Here is a 21,226-nt window from a genome sequence, read left to right as displayed (position 1 = left end):
TCAGGATGACAGATGAGCCTTGGGGTGAGGAGGAACTGCTTCACTTAGAGAATGGGAGATCTTTGGAATTCTTTAGGGCTGAGGACATTCAGTCATTCAATACATTCAAAACAGAGATCAATAAATTTATAGCAATTAATTATATCAAGGGCTGTAGGTATAGTACAGGAATAGAGTATTGAAATAGATGATCAGCTATGACCTGGAGTGGGATAGGAAGCTCGTGAATGGCCTATGGCTGCTTCTATGTTTCTTTGGGAGAAAGGGAAAGAGACAAAATACAGCTTTGGTATGAGGATGAGAAACAGATGGTAGTGCATTGGCTGTGCATTATCTATGCATTCCTGCAGGGAAATTCAAATATTCATATAACTGGCAGATCATCCAGTAAGAACCATTTTACACCTCTGCTGGATTTGTATAATGGTGCTCGATACTAAATGTATGTCCAGATATAGGTGGGGGATTGGCAGGGAGGGTAACAAGTGAAGGCTGTGATGCTGCCAGGGCATCGGTTCAATGTCACCTCACAGGTCTCTGATATTTGGAAAACGAGTGGTTGTGAAAAGCAAATGCCCATCCACCATTTTGAAATCACCAACTAATGAGCAGATCTCCTTCACCAATTTGTGAGAAGGAGCTTAGCAGCAGAGAGGGAGGGCAAATCAAGCAAACCAAGACCAGAGAAGCAGAAACAATTAAAATGAGAGATAAGCAGAGACACACAGTAACAAAGAGAGGGAGACATTCAGTTCTAATTACGATCTGTGAGTAATGTCACAGGGGATTCATTTTAATAATATATTCTACATTTCATAGTTAGATACTCTTACTTGTCATTGACAAAGTGAAAAAATCTGCTTGTTAATATTCCACTTATTTATCTTCTGTAAAATATTTAATTTTTTATTATAATCATAGGTTTGGTGAGGGGCTGTCATTATCTAAGGCACTGAAATGTATTTCTGTGTCTCCTTCACTACTGAACAGTCAATTGAAGCTTATTTTAATGTTTTTTGTAACCCAGTGTGCTAATGGTCTGCATTTATTTTTGAGGAAGTGGTATAGAATGGTGCAGGGGTACAGAAAACCATTTCCCACCACTGTACCATTGTACATCTCTGCTGGCAAACCACCACCCAGTTTTAAATAATTACTTGCTTCTTATGTTTTGGCATTTTAAACAATTTTTAAAAAGGGGTTTTACTGGCAGAAGAGAGGTGTCAAGGCCAGAGGGAAAATGCAACCCAGCTAATAAGAATACTTGCTGTTTTCAGAGTCAGGACTTAATATCAGCAGCTTCTGAAACAAAGAAGCTTTTTGAAAAACAAGACAAATGTTTTATCCTGATGGATCCTGCTCTACATCATGTACATTACTTTAAATAAAACCTGAAAATTTTATAAATTTGGTTTTTACTCACTATCATGCTCAAAAATTAACCACTAGAAACTTAGCTTCTGTACAGAAAAACTCAGCAAAGTATCGCATCTCTGAGACTCTGATTGCATTCCAGGTTTAAGAATCCTGTCTCCATGAACCCTACTTTATAGATTTCTGCCTGCATTTTGGATTTCCAGTCCAGACATGGAAAATTAGGATGGATGGGGAATTGGGCCAGGCAGTCCTGGAAGACCATAAGGTGCTGCCTTCTTTCTGAAACAAGCACAGAGAATGCTGGAGAAACTCAGCAGGCCGGGCAGCATCTGTGGCGAGGGAAACTGAGCCAATATTTCGAGTCCAGAATGATTCTGAGAAGAGGGCAAGTGGTGTAGGGGCTCAGTGCAAAAGCTGACGAGGTTGTTAATGGTAGTGAAAAAGAAACAGATGTAAAACGTGTGTAAATTAAGGTGTGAAATGGAGACAATGTGTCCTCTCAATTGAAAGCAAAATAAAAAAGACACAAACCAGACAAGGCTGTCGGGCAAGTTGGGAATAGGAAAAAATAATGTAAGACAAATGAACAACATGTATCATGGTCAGTTTCTGAAGTTATGGAATTCAGTGCTCAGACCAGCAGGCTGTAAAGTGTGGAGTATGAGATATTGTTCCTTGAGCTTGCGTTGTGCTTCATTGGAACATTGCAGCAGGTCCAGGATAGAAATGTCAGCCTGAGAGCAAGGTGGGGGTTTATTGAAATAGCAAGCAACTATAAAGTCAGGGCCATTCCTCCAGACAGAGCAGAGGTGTTCTGCAAAAATGATCACCAAGTTGCATCGGGACTCACTGAGGTGAGGGAGACCACATTGTGAACAGTGAATGCAGTTGACTAGATTGAAAAGTGAATTAGTGCTTCACCTGGATGGGGTGTTGAGGGGCATTGGACTGTGAAGAGGGAGGAGCTGAATGGGCAAGTGTAACACGGCTGCATGGGAAGGTGCCATGGGAGAGTAGAGGCGTGTTAACGGTGATGCAGGAGTGGACCAAGGTGTCATGGAATGAATGGTCTCTGCAGAATGTTGAGAGTCAAGGAGAGGGAAAGATGAGTTTGGTGGTGAAGTCCTGCTGGAGCTGATGGAGGCAGTATGGTAGTGGGAGGAGGGCAACAGGGGTTAATCTATAGTAAGTTTAGATGGGTCATGTTTGTAGATGTAGGGGGATCAGGACAGCGGAATCAGCATCCAGGTGTGAAGGGTGTGTTTGGGTCCTGAGAGGGAGATGGGGATTAGATACTGAGCAGAGAAAGGATGGTTAGGTATTGAGGGAAGGAAGGCAGGTCAGCTGTGGAGTGAAGGATAGAGGTCGAGGTCAGGTATGGACCAAGGATCAGTGGGGGGAATAGACTATGGATCAGGGGAAGAGTGTGTGAAGGATGTGTTGGGTCCGCAGTGGGTGAAGGGTGCGTTGGGTCCCGAATGGGTGGAACGGTGCATTGGGTCCGCAGTGGGGGAAGGGTGCGATGGGTCCACAGTGGGGGAAGGGTGCGTTGGGTCCGCAGTGGGGGAAGGGTGCGTTGGGTCCGCAGTGGGTTTTGTTTCCCAAGGATGTCATGTCAGAAGCTGGGGGGTGTAAGTAGAGTTGGGTAGGTTTATTTGGAGGGACGTGAGGTAAGTATGGAGTCAATGTAACATTTACTCAGATGTTAGCCCAGCGTTTTAATAATTTCGTCAATTTAGTTTCATCAGATCTGTCTGAATTCTCTGGTTGATGCTCAGTGTCAAGGAATTGTGGCGGAATATTCAGTTTCCTGGACAATTCCTTCAGGGAATGTTACATGGGGTCCCCACATGTATTCCCCCATGGATGCTGGGATAATGACTGTGACCATCGGAAAATCTGTAACAACATGGCAATAAATTTTTCATTCAGTAAACTGGCGGAGCTGTCCATCAGGTAGCACCCTGTTGTGTAAATGCTCACTTGGATTCTGTCATGCACTGCAAAGTTTAGAAATACCAATTTTATACAGCAAGAATACTCAAATATCAAACTTTATTTGGAGTTTCTTTCTAAGCCACAATGGGTTTATAATCAACTAGAAGAAATTGAGGACTGCAGATGCTAGAGACCAGAGTTGAAGAGTGTGGTGCTGGAAAAGCACAGCTGGTCAAGCAGCGTCCGAGGAGCACGAGAGTCGATGTTTTGGGCATAAGCCTGATGAAGGGCTGACACCCAAAACCTTGAATCTCCTGCTCAATAGACAGTAGGTGCAGGAGTAGGCTGCCTGACTTGCTATGCTTTTCTAGCATCACTCTAATCTAAACTCTGGTTTCTAGCATCTGCAGTCCTCACTTTTGGCTAGCAGGAGTAGGCCATTCAGCTCTTCCAGCCAGCTCCACCATTCATTATGATCATGGCTGATCATCCACAATCAGTATCCTGTTCCTGCCTTATCCCCATAACCCGAGATTCTTCTATCCTTAAGAGCTCTATCCAGCTCTTTCTTGAAAATATCCAGAGATGGCCTCCACTGCCTCCTGGGGCAGAGCATTCCATATATCTACCACTCTCTGGGTGAAGGAGTTTCTCCTCAACTCTATTCTAAATGGCCTACCCCTTATTTGTAAACTGGGTCCTCTGGTTCTGGACTCACCCATCAGCAGAAACATGTTTCCTGCTCCTCGGATGCTGCCTGACTGGCTGCGCTTTTCCAGCATCACACTCTTCGACAATGAGTTTATGCACTTTTTTAGGCACAAGTATCCCTTTTCACAATTCCAAAAAGTATCTTCCTTTCACCAAAGTTGTTCCAGGATCAAGCCCAAAGGGATACCTCATCCCTCCAGTGGGGAGAAGTATAATCATTACTCCGGCTCTCACCTCCTACACTATCTCACTCTCCTTTATACCCTACCTGCTCCCCATCCACCATTTAATGAATTTGCTCGATCTTATCCCATGACTCTTCGTAGCATGTTATCAATATTTTTGGGCTACTACCCTTCTCGTACCATGCCATCATATTGAATATCCTAAATGTGCATAGTTCCAATAATAAGAAGCTCAACACCATCAGCACAAAGCAGGCTGCTTGATTGGCAGCCCATCTAAAACCATCAACGTTCACTGCTTCACCACCAACATACAGTAGCTGTAATGTATACCATCTCCAAGATACTGTGCAGCATCCAACAAGGTTCTTTAAACAATGGTCCAAAATCCACAACCTTCACCACTTTGAAGGCTAAGAGCCGCAGATACATGAGAACACCAGTAGCACCTCCTATGTTTCCTCCCAAGACACATACTGCCCTGATTTGGAAGTATAACACCATTCCTTTACTGTCTTTGGGTCATAATTTTGGATCTATCTCCTTAACAGCACTGTGGGTACCCCAACAGCCCAAGGACTGCAGCAGTTCACAATAGCAGTTTCCCACAAACCTTCTCCAAGACAACTAACGATGGACAATAAATGCTGACCTAGCCAGCAATATCCATATTCTAAGGATGAATTTTAAAAATCTACAAGTACCCATACACATAAGAAAAAAAAGACCTATTATTTAAATTTCTATCTTGCAGATTACATTCTATACATATAAATGGCCAGCTGCCTCCAGGAACTACAAGTGGTGAAAATGAGAGCGGCTGGCATTGTGGGCAGGACTTCCAATTCCTAGTAAATGGAAGAGATGCTCTCTGTCCTGCCAAAAATCAGTGCCTGGGACTGCTTTAAGGACGATTTTTAACTGTTTCCCACAAGCTGCAGAATGGTGAGAGATTGGGAAGTGTTGACGTCCAAAGGGATCTGGATGTCCCTGTTCATAAGTGATTGAAGATTGACATGTGTGTTCACCATGCATTTAGGAAGGCACATGGTATACTGACCATTATTGCAGGTGGATGAGTATACAGGACTAAAGAGGTCCTGCTGCTATTTTTAGAACCTTGGTGGAACTGTTGGGAGCATTCTACACAGCATTGGTCCCCTTACTCAGGATGGATATATTTGCTATCAAGGAAGTACAGCACAAGCTCACCAGACTATTTCCTGGATGGAGGAACGACACTTTGAGGAGACTGAACCTGTATTCTTCAGAGTTTCAAAAAATGAGAGGTGACCCAGTTGAAATTTAGGTCTTACAGTATAGATACATAAAAGGTATTTCTACAGGCTGTGTGGTTTCCAAATAAGAGGCAAGTTATTTAGGATTGAGATAAGAAATTTCTTTACTCGATACATAGTTAAGGTTACTCCCAAGGACTGAGAAAGCTGTCTTTGACTACGTTCAAAACAGATGAATACTAATACTAATATTTGAATACTAATATCATCAAGAAATATGTATCATAGAAATAAAGATGTGAGTCTAATCACATATTTTAGATGAAGTAACTGAGACTATGGATGAAAGGACTGAACAAGACAATAGTTAAGCCACTTTTGAAATATTGTGTTCAATTCTGGTCGTCTTGCTATAAAAAAGGGACATGGAAGATATAGAATGTAGTGAAATAGATGGTGATATTTTGAAAAATGTCCATATTACAGAGGAGGAAGTGCTGGATGCCTTGAAACACATAAAAGTGGATAAATCCACAGGACCTGATCAGGTGTACCCCAAAAATCTGTGGGAAGCTAGGGAAGTGATTGCTGGGCCCCTTGCTGAGATATTTGTCTCATCGATAGTCACAGGTGAGGTGTCAGAAGACTGGAGGTTGGCTGACGTAGTGCCACTGTTTAAGAAGGATAAGGACAGACTGGGGAACTATAGACCAGTGAGCCTGACGTCGGTGATGGGCAAGTTGTTGGAGGGAATCCTGAGGGACAGGATGTACGTGTATTTGGAAAGGCAAGGACTGATTAGGAATAGTCAACATGGCTTTGTGCGTGGGAAATCATGTCTCACAAACTTGATTGAGGTTTTTGAAGAAGTAACAAAGAGGATTGATGAGGACAGAATGGTGGATGTGATCTATATGGACTTCAGTAAGGCATTTGACAAGGTTCTCCATGGGAGACTGATTAGCAAGCGTGGAACTCACGGAATACAGAGAGAACTAGCTGTTTGGATACAGAACTGGTTCAAAGATAGAAGACAGAGGGTAGTGGTGGAGGGTTGTTTTTCATACTGGAGGCCTGTGACCAGTGGAGTGCCACAAGGATCAGTGCTGGACCCTCTACTTTTCATCATTTCTATAAATGATTTGGTTGTGAGCATAAGAGGTATAGTTAGTAAGTTTGCAGGTGACACCAAAATTGGAGGTATGGTGGACAGCGAAGAAGGTTACCTCAGATTACAACAGGATCTTGATCACATGGGCCAATGGGCTGAGAGGTGGCAGATGGAGTTTAATATAGATAAATGTGAGGTGTTGCATTTCGGGAAAGCAAATCTTAGCGGGACTTATACACTTAATGGTAAGGTCCTAGTGAGTGTTGCTGAACAAAGAGACCTTGGAGTGCAGGTTCATAGCTCCTTGAAAGTGGAGTCGCAGGTAGATAGGATAGTGAAGAAGGCATTTGGTATGCTTTCCTTTATTGGTCAGAGTATTGAGTACAGGAGTTGGGCGGTCATGTTGCTGCTGTACAGGATGTTGATTAAGCCACTGTTGGAATATTGCATGCAATTCTGGTCTCCTTCCTATTGGAAAGATGTTGTGAAACTTGAAAGGGTTCAGAAAAGATTTACAAGGATGTTGCCAGAGTTGGAGCATTAGAGCTAAAAGGAGAGATTGACTAGGCTGTGGCTGTTTTCCCTGGGGCGTCGGAGACTGAGGGTTGACCTTATAGATGTTTATGAAATCATGAGGGGCTTGTATAGGATAAATAGACAAAGTCTTTTCTCTGGGGTGGGGGAAGTCCAGAACTAGAGGGCATAGGTTTAGGGTGAGAAGGGAAGGATACAAAAGAGACCCAAGGGGCAACATTTTCATGCAGAGGGTGGTACATGTATGGAATGAGCATCCAGGGGAAGTTGTGGAGGCTAGTACGATTGCAACATTTAAAAGACATTTGGATGGGTATATGGATAGGAAGGGTTTGGAGGGATATGGGCCAGTTGCTGGCAGGTGGGGCTTGATTGAATTGGGATATCTGGTCAGCATGGACGAGTTGGGCCGAAGGGTCTGTTTCCGTGTTGTACATCTTTATGACTCTGACTCTAATTGCAGAAATCAGTGCTGAATTTTAACATTGATATTTTTATCATTTGCCACAAAACAGGATTTTGACTGTGAATGTGGCTGTGGCTAATTTGAAAATACAAGGAAGGATGGTCATTTCACTTGCTTTGTTGATTTAAGATGTCCCATCTCAAATGCAAGATTTCACGTGATTTTGACGGATTCCTGGTAGTTGACTTCTTGCACACGTGATTTCTCTAATGTCTCTTTATCCACCCTCTGCTGAATTTGACATCGTGGAGTGAACTCAGATGTGCTGTACTCAGGATTCTTACAACTCCCACCAACTGACAAGTGTTTATAACAATTAAAATACTTGTTATGTTGCCACAGGGAGGATGGGAAGTGTTTATCTGACTCCATAATATTCTTTCAGCGAAGCCTGATATTTAGTTTTCAGGGGGATTTGCTTTCAGGCCTTCCAACAATTAAAAAAAAGACTAAATAATCACATTTCTTTAATGAGTGAGCTGGTGGCATGACAGCTCTCTCCTCCCTCAATTCAAATGAATGAGCCCCAGGGTTTCAATTTTAGACAGACCTCAGGCATCCAATTCAGACAAAGGTAGTGGCTGCATTATATGAAGGGGAGAAAGCTGTTTAACTGTCTATTTTGTTTTGCTGTTCATCGCAATCAATGAGGTTGGGTAGAATCTCCTGCTGCTGGAGGTGGTGAACTTGAACGTTTCATTAAATGGTTTGGTGGAATCCCCAGGCCCCATTGCCGCCTTGCTTCCACCAGAATTAAATTCTGGGCTGGAAAATCCAAAGTCAGCCTGCCTGCTCCACTGCCAGTTGGGGCCTGAGAATGACCAAGCAAGAACTGCTTTTGCAGTCCTCTACTCATCTCAGTGGCACAGCTGCAGGTAAACCCCTTGCCACCTGGGGTCTTAATTCAAGGAGCCAGCCTTGAATTGCTGGTAGATTTGCTAATGCAAGGTTGAGGTGTGACTGAGTGGGCCTGCCCTTGGGGCCAGTGCTGGCCTCACACCAGCTCTCCAGCTGGCCTGGCGAGATCACCACTGCCTCCACAAGGTTCCACCTGTTTTTACTGATTGGTCACTCAAGTCCAGAAACATGAAACCTAACTCTACTGCACTCTGTGGTAAGCTGGTGCTGGTGAATGCTTACCCCTTACTAGCGTTCCTTTTGCACATATATGTCCATTACGATAAGAGGAAAGAACATAATTACATGGATCTTGAGTCAAATGATATGCATTGTCTATGTTCTCAGATTTGGATGACTTTCATGCGATGTTTTGACTATCCTGTGAAGAAAAATACCATTATGCTGATTATAGTTTGGACAACTTTGTCATTTGGGTAAGGCTTCCTATTGTTGAAAATCATCAACTACAACTTAGCTGTGTAATAAATGTTTTGATCGTTGTGTGATTTTAAATTACTTAAATCAAATAATAGATGTGTTCTGGTCCACTGTGTGATTACCACAATTTTTTTTATTATTTATTCATGGGATGAGGGCATTGCTTACTAGGCCAGCATTTATTGCCCATCCCTAATAACCCAGCGGGCAGTTAAGAGTCAGCCACATTGCTATGGGTCTGGAGTCACATATAGGCCAGACCTTGTGAGGGTGAAGTTTCCTTGTCTAAAGGACATTAGTGAATCAGATGGGTTTTTTTTTCTGACGATTGACAATAGATTTATGGTCATCATTAGAGTATTAATTCTAGATTTTTATTGAATTCAAATTTCCCCATCTGCCATGGTGGTATTCAAACCCAGGTCCCCAGAATCCTGCCTGAGTGTCTGGATTAACAATCCAGTGATAATACCACCAGACCATTGCCTTCTTGATCCATATGTGAAGCACAACAGTAGTTCAAAATAGGTTATGAACTTGCTCCTTTCACATGAGTTCCCAAAGTAGGAAGGGAAAATATATACTTTCAAAGGGTATTTTTCTAGACCAGGAAAGTCAAGTGAATATTTATAATTATAATCCAAAAAAATGTTGTTTGGTATCTTCTTTGTTGGCTGAGTGAGTAAATGCATCCGATTGTGTACTGTTGATCCATACTGAAATATTCCTAATTCACTCCCAATCGAGTTATTACAATCAGTGTTCCCACCAGAGATGTGTGGTCACGCAGCAATCAGTGGGTCAAACTGGCTACATATAACCAATGATCCCTTTAAAATACACATACACCCTGAGCCGCACCACAATCTTAAAGGAACCACACAGTGCAACAAAACAACCCTGTACAGCAAAGTGAAATTAGAGGGAACATTGGTTAGAATTCCCAATTGTCTTCCTGGTCCAGACAAGAGGAAATTACTTGGGATTTCTGCAGCCGAGCACTGGCTTGAACATGTACTAGAGCGTTCTGGTGTGTGTGAATCCCACATAGGGACAGACAATCTGGTGCCTCACGCAGAGAGCCTTTATCGTGCACACTATATTTCAGCCAACGTAGCCTCTTTAAGAAAATTGGATGAGAATTGCCAACAACTGTTTGGTCACATTGTGACAAAGTAGAGAGAGCACTTAGCATATATTTTTTTAGACAAAAATAGAATTTAGATTTTTCTTTAAATTTCCAACAGTTGTTCTGGTACATTTTAAGCCCATCTTGTTCCTACCCATGGTTTGCAGTAGTCAGTTAATTAATCAATTATGAAACCATCCATTATTGTATCATCCCATTATGCTTTCTATTATTTGCTCTCAAGCATTACTAAACAGATTTAATTGTATAAACAGCAAAGCATTGTAGTAAATTGTTTCCTGTGCTTCAGTTAATGTGAAAGCACCATCCTTCTGCTCTTATTTATACATCTTCTGGCAGACGCACAACTTTTAGCCTATTCTGTTATTTTTAAGCTACTATGGTCTCTCTGTCTGGTTCCCTGATGTCATCAAACACCTTCAGGCTGACGAGTATGCATCCCGAGTGAAAAGGTTTTATGGCGAAAGAGTTGTGGATTTTGTGTTCAACTTTACTCTGGAAAACCAGATCCACACGAACGGAGAGTACATCAGGGACAGGTCAGGAATGACTAAATCATTCACCTTCATGCATTCAAAGTATAAAAATGCATTATGGAGAAATCATTGGGAATCCAAGGTCTCAGTGTCAATATTCAGACTTCGGGACTGGGAGCCATTAGATAGCTTCTACCATCTAATCCAGACATTTCCAAACTGAGGGGCTGTAGCATTTTTACTTAATACAGATTGAAGGCCCTTTATTAATTATATCTGGAACATAACTGCTGAATTAAGCTAATGAAAATATTGTTTCTTAGAAAGACATCTTAAAGCAGATTCAGCTTGTTTGGCTATATACAAGGAAGAAAGGACTCCTTTACAAAAAAGGTCATGATGTAGAAATGCCGGTGTTGGACTGGAATGGATAAAATCACAAGTCACACGCCACCAGGTTATAGTCCAACAGGTTTATTTGAAATCATAGGCTTTCGGAGCACTGCCCCTTTGTCAGGTGAAGTGTCTTCTGATTTCAAATAAACCTGTTGGTCTATCACTTGGTGTTGCATGATTTCTGACTTTGGCAAAAAAGAGATAGATAACCTTTTTTTTCAGAAAAGAGAGTATTCAACAAACGTGATGAATGCCAAACAGCATTTTCTTTTTTAATAGGTTTACTATTATGAAGTTTAAAGCAGTAACATTTGAAGATTCCCTCTTTAAGAACTGCTACTTTGAAGATGTGACATCATTAAGTACATATTTTAGGAACTGCACATTTAATGAAACTTTATTCTATAATACAGGTAGGTGGGCAAATTGTGACCTTGATGACGAACATGTTATTTTCCTATGTCTAATTTCTTGGGTATTCATTCCATGCTGAAAATTTGTTTATGAAACTCTTTTGTTGTCATTGGCTCCAAATTTCCTTGCTTACAAACTTGTTAGCTGCAGAAGATCATGTCCTCCAGACAATACAATGAAGAATGTATCTCATTTACAAATTGCAAGTAGATGTAAGCACAAGTTTCAGTGAGATTACCTGTGCCCAGCCTTAGCCATAATCATACAAACAGGTATGTGAAATCTCACTCTTTGGTGGGCCACCTGTAGTGGTGATGTTCACAGAGCCCTTTCGAAGACCAGCATGCCTCCATTCAGCTCACCACATCAACACACATCTTTGCACCAGCCCATGGATACCTTTTGCCCTTATGGAAATTCACAGCAATGGTACGAACTCTTACAACTGCAGTTACAGTAAGAGATTGTGGAATTCCTGAAGAATTTACGAACAGTTGTATTTCATGCTACTGAACTGAGATTGAGCCTGATTAGGTTCAGTTTTCTAATTCATCAGTAAACTCTGTCACATCTGAATTAAGAGTGGTCACAAATCCATGTTTATTTTGATCATGTGGGATAAAAGTATTTTGGAGTGGAAACAAGAGTGAGTGTGAATGGTGATATGAGGTGAAGGTGGGATTCTCTCTTCCAAGTTTGACATTTGTTTCTTAGTGCAGTGTTAGTAAGGAAATCCTTTTGTGAGCTATTTTAACACAGAAATTAACTACTTATCTTAGACACCTGTCTTTAAATAGCTGACAGAGGTCTGCCATATATTTACATTCATTACAGTTTCACAGGGCCAGCTTAAACTCTGAAGCCTCAAACTATCCCCTTACAATGAACAGAAAAAAGTCTAATAAAACATAAATTTGCAAATTGTCTGCTAAGGTTGGCGTGGAAACCTTTTTAAAATAATGAACTGTGTAGTTTTCAAATCATGCTTGCCTTATTTACACTCTTCAATTTATCTTGGTTGTGGTTTAAAGAGAGAATTTTAATGGAAAATAAGAAGGAGGAAATGCCAACCATTCAGCTATTTAATTAACCATTTTAGTTTTTAAATCAATGCCAGCCATAAATAAATATGTTTCTTCATTTTCCTTTAGATCTCGATAAGTCTAAATTCATTGATTGTCAGTTCATCAATACCACATTTCTTCACAATAAAGAAGGCTGCCAGATTAACTTTGATGAGGACTACAGTGCATACTGGATCTATTTTGTCAACTTCCTTGGTACACTAGCAGTATTGCCAGGCAACATTGTATCTGCACTCCTCATGGACAGGATTGGCCGCTTGACGATGTTAGGTACAATTTATCTTTTATTTTTAATATATTTAAATACCCTTCTGAACAGTTCATCCTATATTTTGTACCACTAGCATGGGAATAAGATTGAAGGTGATCACAATTTGATTTTAAACTTGTCTTTGTAAAGTTGTTTTGCTAAATATTTGGTGCATGAGCGTAGACTACCATCGCTAAGATGACCTTGAGCTGTATAAATTAGGTAGATGCCAGGTTTAATGTTTGGATACACCCAGGATGTTGGTGAGGCCATTACAACTTATCAGTCTCACTGGACATCTCACGTGATTCTGCTACATTTATTGCCATAGCCCACATCATTTAGATCCCGTTAAGCTTCCACACAGCAACTTTTTGTTCTCCATTGCCATTTTGTATCATGAATAGCTTTGAGACAATCATCAACTTTCAACAGTTTTCATCTTACTCAAAGAAAGTTGTGATTCCAGCTATCTGAGTAGCTTAAGACATTGAAACATGAAGAAATATGAATTTGTCAAATACGTACATACAAAATGAGATTATAAGTTGAATAATATAAAGAATCCCATTTCGCAATTCTGATATTCCTGGATGATCGCTGGCTCTGTAGTGCATGATATAAACTCACATTTCAAAGTAGGAGAAATCTTCCATAATATCCAACAATTTCTTGATTAATCTTAGAATTAGGTTATTTTGAACATAGATGATTTGATGTTCCAGCTGGAAACTACTATCTCAACTTTTAATTAATCATGGAACAACTGCATTTATATAGTTGGAATAGTAATCCACTTTTTATCTTAGATTTACTGTTTATACTTCTGTGTTAGGAGTCAGCCATTAAGACCCTTTGAGTCTTCTGTGCCATTTAATTATCATGGTGGATTTGTATCTTAATTTTAGTCAAACTGGATTCTTATATTTTGTCTTGTTCGGAGATCTGAAAGATCCCAGTTAATAGGTTCTATTTATGCTAAAATAAGATTTCCAGATATAATGAATATGAATGAACTAACTTACTGTCAGGACACATCTGAGCCATTTTCAAACTGGCCTTTGATTATCAACTTCATCACTTAGCTCATGATTATATCCTTCTTCAACATCTGCACTGTCTTTTCAATATTTTATCTTCCCATAACATCCCACACCTGCATTTTCTGCTCTTCTCATTCTAATCACTTCACTGCTAATTCTTGAACTAATTCACTTAGGCCATGCCCAGTTCCAACTGCCTTCCTATTGTTTATGCCTCTAAATAAAACTGATAAACATCTTATCTTGTGTTGGAGGGTGAAAGTCAGTAGAGTGTCAGACAAGAATAAATATTTCATTAGTCTCTGGAATGGGTAGTGGTTCTTCTGGAAGGTAACATGGCTCTCTGCTTTGGGGATGTAGAGTTGGATTTTTCTGTGTTGAAGCGGTGACAATGTATTCATCTTGCCCTTCGGACTCTGTGCTAACCACACAGACACTTGTTGGGCCAGGGGCAATGAAAGGTGCAGGACATTCTCCTGTCAGGATTCCATGCTGCCTAGTCAAAGCACCCTGCTAAGAGTCCAGAAAATCCTAATAGAGTCCTCCAGAGGTGGTGGAGGATGTTCATGAAGCAGAAAAGGCTCCAAGGTGAAGGAAGCTAATGATCTGTAAACTTCGGCAACAATCGAGGCAAAGGCTATGTTTTGGGTGCTGCATTGAAAGGAAGGAGGCCTCTTCTGTATCCTTTCACTCCATCACTCGAGATTAGAGCCATCCCGCTGGTATTCCAGGACTAATACCACCTCTCCCCAATCAGATGGGAGAAATATTCGCTGAGAACCCATATCCAGCCCACTGCTCAAATCCCCCCATTCTTAAACCACATTCGTCCACCTTCACACCTATGTTCTTTCTATGTAACAGTTGAAGACAAGGTAGACAGCTTAAAATTAGATGTCCATTTCAGAACTGTGCCCACTGCCAGCTCACATTGGATGATTGCAACCAGATTGCAGTAGGTGACGTTTCTTGCAGTTGCCTTAACTGGGAGATGCTGGGTGGGTGTTCAGTGCAAACTATCCAGTGGATTCCTCCTATTAATTGGATTTTTGAAGGTTAGACATAGATGGAGGGATCTTTCCCCAGGAATAAGAACATGAGGACGAAGTGATCTGCATTGTTCATTCATATTTTGACTGAACAACAAGAAAGAATCACATTGCTATCTTACCACCTGATTTGCCAGGAGAAGGAAATACATGATTCAGAAGGCTGGTGAGTTACAGAAGAAATAAAATTATGCAGTGACCTTGCTCATTTGTTAAGCTTTATGATGCTGAGGGTTTTCTCTTGCCTATTGGAATTAAACAGACCCATGCACTCAAGGGAAATCCCTGGATTGTGACTGATCAAATGGAGAAGATTCCTTCGAACTGACACCAAACACATTGAGGGGCTTCATTAGAAAGGTGCAGAAATGAAGTTGAGTTGTTAAAGGCAACGCACACTCATCTTTTCAACCACTACATACCCTTCCCACCTCATTCACATGGTCAACAGATCACATTTTAGACTGATCAGCCATTTCAGAACCCGCCAAAACGGAGCCGAAGCAAGTCTTGTTTCTGATTTCCTAAGATGACGATTTGTGGAAGTTTGCAATGCACAAATTGGCAGCTGCATTTCCAACATCATAGAAATGAACACAATTCAGTCAGTACATTCTTAACTGTAAAGTACATTCTTAACAGAAGCCTTGAGGTTATGTAAAACTACGTAAATGCATGACCTTTGTTTTAGTGACTTGGGCAGAATGCCCTGTGATTATTTTTGTTCCTGTAAGACCACTTTTATCCAAAACATTAAGTTGTCATCCCTACAGATACTGATGACATTGTGAATTTCCAGCAGTTTCTATGGCTATTTGACATTGACTACCTGTTGGTCTTTGACCCCCTGTAGGTGGATCCATGGTTCTGTCTGGGATCAGCTGTTTTTTCCTGTGGTTTGGGACCAGTGAAGCCATGATGATTGGAATGCTCTGCCTGTACAATGGTCTGACCATTTCGGCCTGGAACTCCCTTGACGTGATCACTGTAGAGCTTTTGCCAACTGACAGGAGGTTAAGTATACAGTGTGCCACTTATATCCTTTAAATCCATGTATCATTCCCAGTGTTGAGGCAATCATGTGGATTTGTAAACGATCAGAGCCTGCTGACAAGCACCTGAGCTTTAGATATCTAAATAAAAGAAATACTGTCAAAGCTTTTCATTTTTACATGTATAAGGACAGACACAAGAATGCCAAATTTCAAAGGGAATAACAATTTATATTGGCAACTCTGATGGGTCAAGACTTAACATGGAGAATGCACCAGGGAATGCACCATTGTTTTCCTTGTTCTGTTTAGTTAAGAAGAGGTGCAATGGTTGGACTTGTTTGTTCTGTGTGCAGAGGACAGGTCCCTGTGTATGAATTCATGCAGCTATTAGCAATCTGCCCCCAGGAAGCCTCTAGAGGGGGAGAGAATAAACAAACAGGCAACTATCACCTTTGAAGAGGGACATAGTTTGGGTGCCCATTGAAGAGAGAGTCTCCATTGAGACTGTTGCTTACATTGTGTTGTGTTCATTCCCTACCACTAATAAAATAATAGTTTCAGGGAGAGGAAGTCTTAAGTGGCCTCAGTTTGCCCAAAGGTGAACAGATGAGCTGACACCTACCCCAGCAGTGAAGTCCCAGTGGAAAGGGGTAAGCAACAGACCTGGCACCTCTGCCATGCTAGCTGATTTTATACCCCTTGCAAACAGCCAAGCCAGTCTCTGGGTGGGAACGTATCACATTCCAGTCAATGTATCTTTGTTGTAGGGATTGGATAAAGCTGGATGCTCGAAAAGAAATATACTAAATTCAACCAGTACCAAGTTTTGTAAGAAAATATATCACTTCCAGATTGGCAAATGACACATTATCAAAGCTAGCGAGCCAGATTTTCTACCAATTACTGACATTTTTATGAGTCAGTCAGTTGTTGGTTCACACCAGGAACTTAACCTGAGGTGAAGCCCTCAGTTGCGCACTCTTGCAGCTGAGAAATATCCAATGGCACTATTCCAAAGTAAGGAGGGGTAGTTCTCCAGTGTGCCTTGGCCAGTTTTAACCCTCCATTAGCAACTGATAAGTATGTCATCTAGTGGCTATCTAATTGTTGGTTGTGAGAGCATGTAAATTGGCTGCTTTTTCATTTCATACATTTACAACAGTGACAATAATTCATGAAATACCTTGTTGTTTGGAAAGACTTTTAGGACATGCGAAGGTCTGGAAAGGTATTAGAAATGCAAGTCTTTCTGGCATTGCATTTTTTACATCACCCATTTGAGCTACACCTGTAGTTTAAGGGAAGAAAAAATACCTGTTTCATTTGTCAAATAGGAACTGGTGTAACACACATATAACAAATATATAAAAGACAACGTCACCTAGTCTTATTTAGGTCAGGGTAAGAATTCCCACCCGGGAGAAAATCCTGTCTCTTGGATAACCAGTTAGACAGTCCACACCCAACAGCGCCATCAGGACAAGTGGTCATTGCTGGGACTACAGCCTCTCCTCAACTCCAGTGGACCTGAATGAGAAATTGAAATGGGCTTTTCCAATAGACAGAGTCTGACAAACCTCAGCATGAATCTCCAAAGGGTGGGTCATATGGTACCTGACTGTATGGAATCCACTTGCTAGCAAACTCTGAGCGAGCAGAATGGAATGTAAAATTCCCTCAATGATGTGGGCGTTGATGAAGGAGCAGCGCTCTGAAAGCTAGTGTGCTTCCAAATAAACCTGTTGGACTATAACCTGATGTTGTGTGATTTTTAATTTTGTACACCCCAGCCCAACACCGGCATCTCCAAATCATGGCAATAATAATGGTTCTCTGAGAAAGCAGGATAGGCAAGAATTATTGACCTGCCCGTGTATCCCAAAAATATGGGAAAGGCTTCTGCAAGTTGTTTGGGCTGATTAAGGCTGGGAAATCTTTTATTTTCCACCAATCAGGAATTCTGTGCCTGAACTGGTGATGGAAACAGGTTCAGTCATAACTTTCCAAAGGAAATGAGATAAAAATGGGAGAAGTAAAGGTTTGAAGGGGAGTATGGAAAGAGAAGAGGGTTGGAACTCATTGATTTGCTCTTTTTAAGGGCTGGTGCCAATATGATGGGCCAAATGGTCTCCCTCTATGTTGGATGATGTGATTAGTGTAACTGTAACCCTGGATGGATGAGAAATGATTGGGCAAAAGTAGTTAAATAGGCAATTATGTGAAACCTGACCCTAACCTGTTACAAATACATTAGTTTTCCTTTTAACTGTGGTGGCCTTTGGGATCTTGTGCTGGGTCTATGATTATAAAATGTAGGAGAGGCTTATTCTTGGTATTTTGTCAGCCTTCTGAATATAATACTGGTCTGCTGGACTTTCTAGGACTTTGAAAACTGTCAGCCATGGTGAAATGAGCTGCACTCAAAACCTGTAAGCATCCACTTTTGAGAGCATTGTTTGCATGGAAGGTTACTTGCCCAACCCCTTAAGCAAATCTTTGACCTCGATTGGTCTACCCTCTCCCAAACCAGTGATCCTTCCCAAGCAAACCTCCCTTCTAATTACTAATCCAATCTTCCTTCAATAATCCTCGATCTTTCTTGGTTGCTGGGGACCACTTAAAAATGTCCTAAGAAGTACTATTTCTCCACAGGTTTTCTTACTTGTCTTTTGTCTAGCTTTCTGCAAGGCAAGAAATGGATTTGAAGAATCATAGTGAAGTCTTTCCATGACCTTCACGTTCCTAGGATTTTGAGGATTTCTGACAATTTACAAATGCACAACCCCTGGCTCCCCTGCCTTTGCATGAGTATTGGGACTTATGATTCTATATTTCATGCCTGTACAGTTGTCAAATATTGCTTTAGTTTGAGACTGCAAATGTATAGTGTTATAAATATAGTGTGAAGCAGATCTTATATCCATGTTGTTTATATGGACTTTATTCTACACGGTAGACTAATTAGTAAGGTTCGATCCACGTGGAATTCAGGGTGAGCTTGCCAATTAGATACAAAATTGACTTGATGGTAAGAGAGAGAGGGAGGTGATAGAGGGTTATTTTTTGGAATGGAGGCCTGTGACCAGCAGTGTTCCACAGGAATTGGTACTGGGTCCTCTTTTAGTTGTCATTCATACAAACAATTTGGATGAGAATATAGGAGGCATGGTTACTAAATCTGTAGGTGGTATAGTAGTGCTATAGTGGGCACTGAAGAAACTTACCTGAGATCTTGACCTACTGGGTCAATGGACTGGGGAGTGAAGCTTGGAATTTAATTTGGATAAATGTGAGGTATTGCATTTTGGTTAAAAACAACAATGGCAGGAATTAGTTAGCAGAAGAACAATGGCAGAAACTGTATACAGTTAATTGTAGGACTCTGGGTAGCATTGTAGGACAGAGAGACCTAACGGTTCAGGTACATAACTCTTTGAAATTTCATCACAGGTAGACATGGTGGTTAAGAACGCATTTATCAAGCTTGACTTCATTGCTCAGACCTTTGAATATATGAGTTGGGATGTCATGTTAACAGGTCATTGATGAGGCCTCTTCGGGAGTACTGTGTGCAGTTCTGGATGCCCTGCTGGAAGAGGGATATTATTAAATTGGACAGGGTTCAAGTATAGATTTAGCAGGATGTTGCCAGGAATGGAGGGTTTGAGTTATAAAAATAGGCTGGATAGGCTGGGATATTTTCACTGGAGAGTAGGAGGTTGAGGGCTGACCTTATAGAGGTTATAAGATCATGAGGTGAATTGCAAGGGTCTTTTTGCTAGGGTGGAGGAGTTCAAAACTGGGGGGCATATTTTTAAGGTGAGAGGAGTAAGTTTTGCAAAGAACATGAGGTGCAACCTTTTCACACAGAGGGTAGTTCACGTGTGGAATGAACAGCCAGAGGAAGTGGTGGATGGCGATATAATTGCAAGACATTTGGCTAAGTAAAATAATATGAAAGGTTTGGAGGGATATAAGCCAAAACAGCCAAATGGGACTAGTTTAGTTTGGCAACGTGTCAGTATGAACTAGTTGGACCGAATGGTCTATTTCTATGCTGTATGACTCTGAGAGGTGACAAAGAAGCAAATAAGCGAAGGTAGTGGTGGAAGTTCAGTAAGCTTCTAATCAGTTTTACATTTCTGACAGCACCTCTGTAGCAATATGTAATCATCTTTGTGTTTATTATTATTATTAATAAGCTGGATACGAAGTGTGCTTTAGTCATCTGCAAGCAGCTTCCATAATTAACTTTTGTCCACATCCTATTAGTTGCACTCGTGTGAAAAACCAATCAGCTATACTCCAGCAGGATTTTAAAATGAGTACAGATACACAACAATAATTTTTATGATGCTGTTAAGAAAACAAACATCAAATAATTACATGATTGCCCAGCTACATAGTTGAATTATTTTTGGATAGCATTTCAGCTGCTTTTGCAGATGCCTTAGAGCAGTTGCCTCACTTGAGGCACTTTCCATGTATTGAGTTGCCTTTGTGACATTTTTATTTATCACTCATGGGACTTGGTGTTACTGGCTGGCAAGCATTCATTGCTCATTCCTCGTTGTCCTTGAGAAGGTGATGTTGAGCTACCTTCTTGAACCGCTGCTGTCCTCATGCTATAGGTTAACATACAATGCCGTTCGGATGGAACTCCAGGATGTTGACCCAATGACAGTGAAGGAATGGTGATATATTTCCAAGTCAAGATGGTGAGTGGTTTGGAGGGGAAAATGCAGGTGGTGTATCTGCTGCTCATGTCCTTCCAAATAGAAGTGGTTGTGGTTTGGAAAGCGCTGGCTAAGGATCTTTGGTGAATTTCTGCAGTGCACCTTGTAGATAGTGCACACTGCTGCTGCTGAGCATTGGTGATGGAGTGAGTGGATGTTTCTGAGTGTTGTTGGAGCTTCACTCATCCAAGCAAGTGGGAGTATGCTATCACACTCCTGATTTGTGCCTTGTAGACAGTAGACAGCTATGCAGTGACAGGAGCTAAGTTACTCACCACAGTAGTACTTTAAGCCTCTGATGTGATCTTGTAACCACTGTGTTTATGTGGTGAGTCCAGTTGATTTCCTGGTCAATGGTAACCTCCAGGATGTTGATTCCAGTAGTGGTAGCACCATTGAATGTCAAGTGGCGGTGGTTGGCTTGTCTCTTATTGGTGATGGTGATTACCTAGCATTAGTGTGGCATAAATGTTTCTTGCCACTTGTCAGCTGAAGCCTGAATATTGTCTATATCTTGTTGCATTTGAACATGGATCACTTATACTGATCCATTAGTTGTGGAATCACTTAGCTCTGTCTATCACTTGCTGCCTATGCTGTTTGGCATGCAAGTAGATCTGTTTGGTAACTTCACCAGGTTGACACCTCATTTTCAGGTATGTGTGGTGCTGCTCCTGGCATTCCCTCTTGCACTCTGAGGTTGAACCCCTGACTTGATGGTGATGGTGGAGTGA

The 21,226-nt window shown here is 41.2% G+C and overlaps 1 protein-coding gene across 4 annotated transcripts in view; it reads left to right on the top strand.

The window, feature by feature from the left end:
- sv2ca (synaptic vesicle glycoprotein 2Ca) overlaps positions 1-21,226 on the top strand; it is a 206,443-nt gene that overhangs the window by 169,888 nt on the left and 15,329 nt on the right. For all 4 annotated transcript variants that reach the window (XM_072547718.1, XM_072547728.1, XM_072547738.1 and 1 more), the window contains exons 9-13: positions 8,806-8,894; positions 10,423-10,587; positions 11,200-11,333; positions 12,486-12,689; positions 15,615-15,774. In XM_072547718.1, the coding sequence (XP_072403819.1) occupies positions 8,806-8,894; positions 10,423-10,587; positions 11,200-11,333; positions 12,486-12,689; positions 15,615-15,774 (752 nt within the window). The remainder of the gene's footprint in view (positions 1-8,805; positions 8,895-10,422; positions 10,588-11,199; positions 11,334-12,485; positions 12,690-15,614; positions 15,775-21,226) is intronic.

The sequence above is a fragment of the Chiloscyllium punctatum genome, chromosome 2 (genome assembly GCF_047496795.1).
Source record: "Chiloscyllium punctatum isolate Juve2018m chromosome 2, sChiPun1.3, whole genome shotgun sequence".
Classification (NCBI taxonomy): Eukaryota; Metazoa; Chordata; class Chondrichthyes; order Orectolobiformes; family Hemiscylliidae; genus Chiloscyllium; species Chiloscyllium punctatum.
The sequence above is the reverse complement of the archived record's forward strand: the minus strand, read 5'-3'. Positions and strand labels throughout refer to the sequence as shown.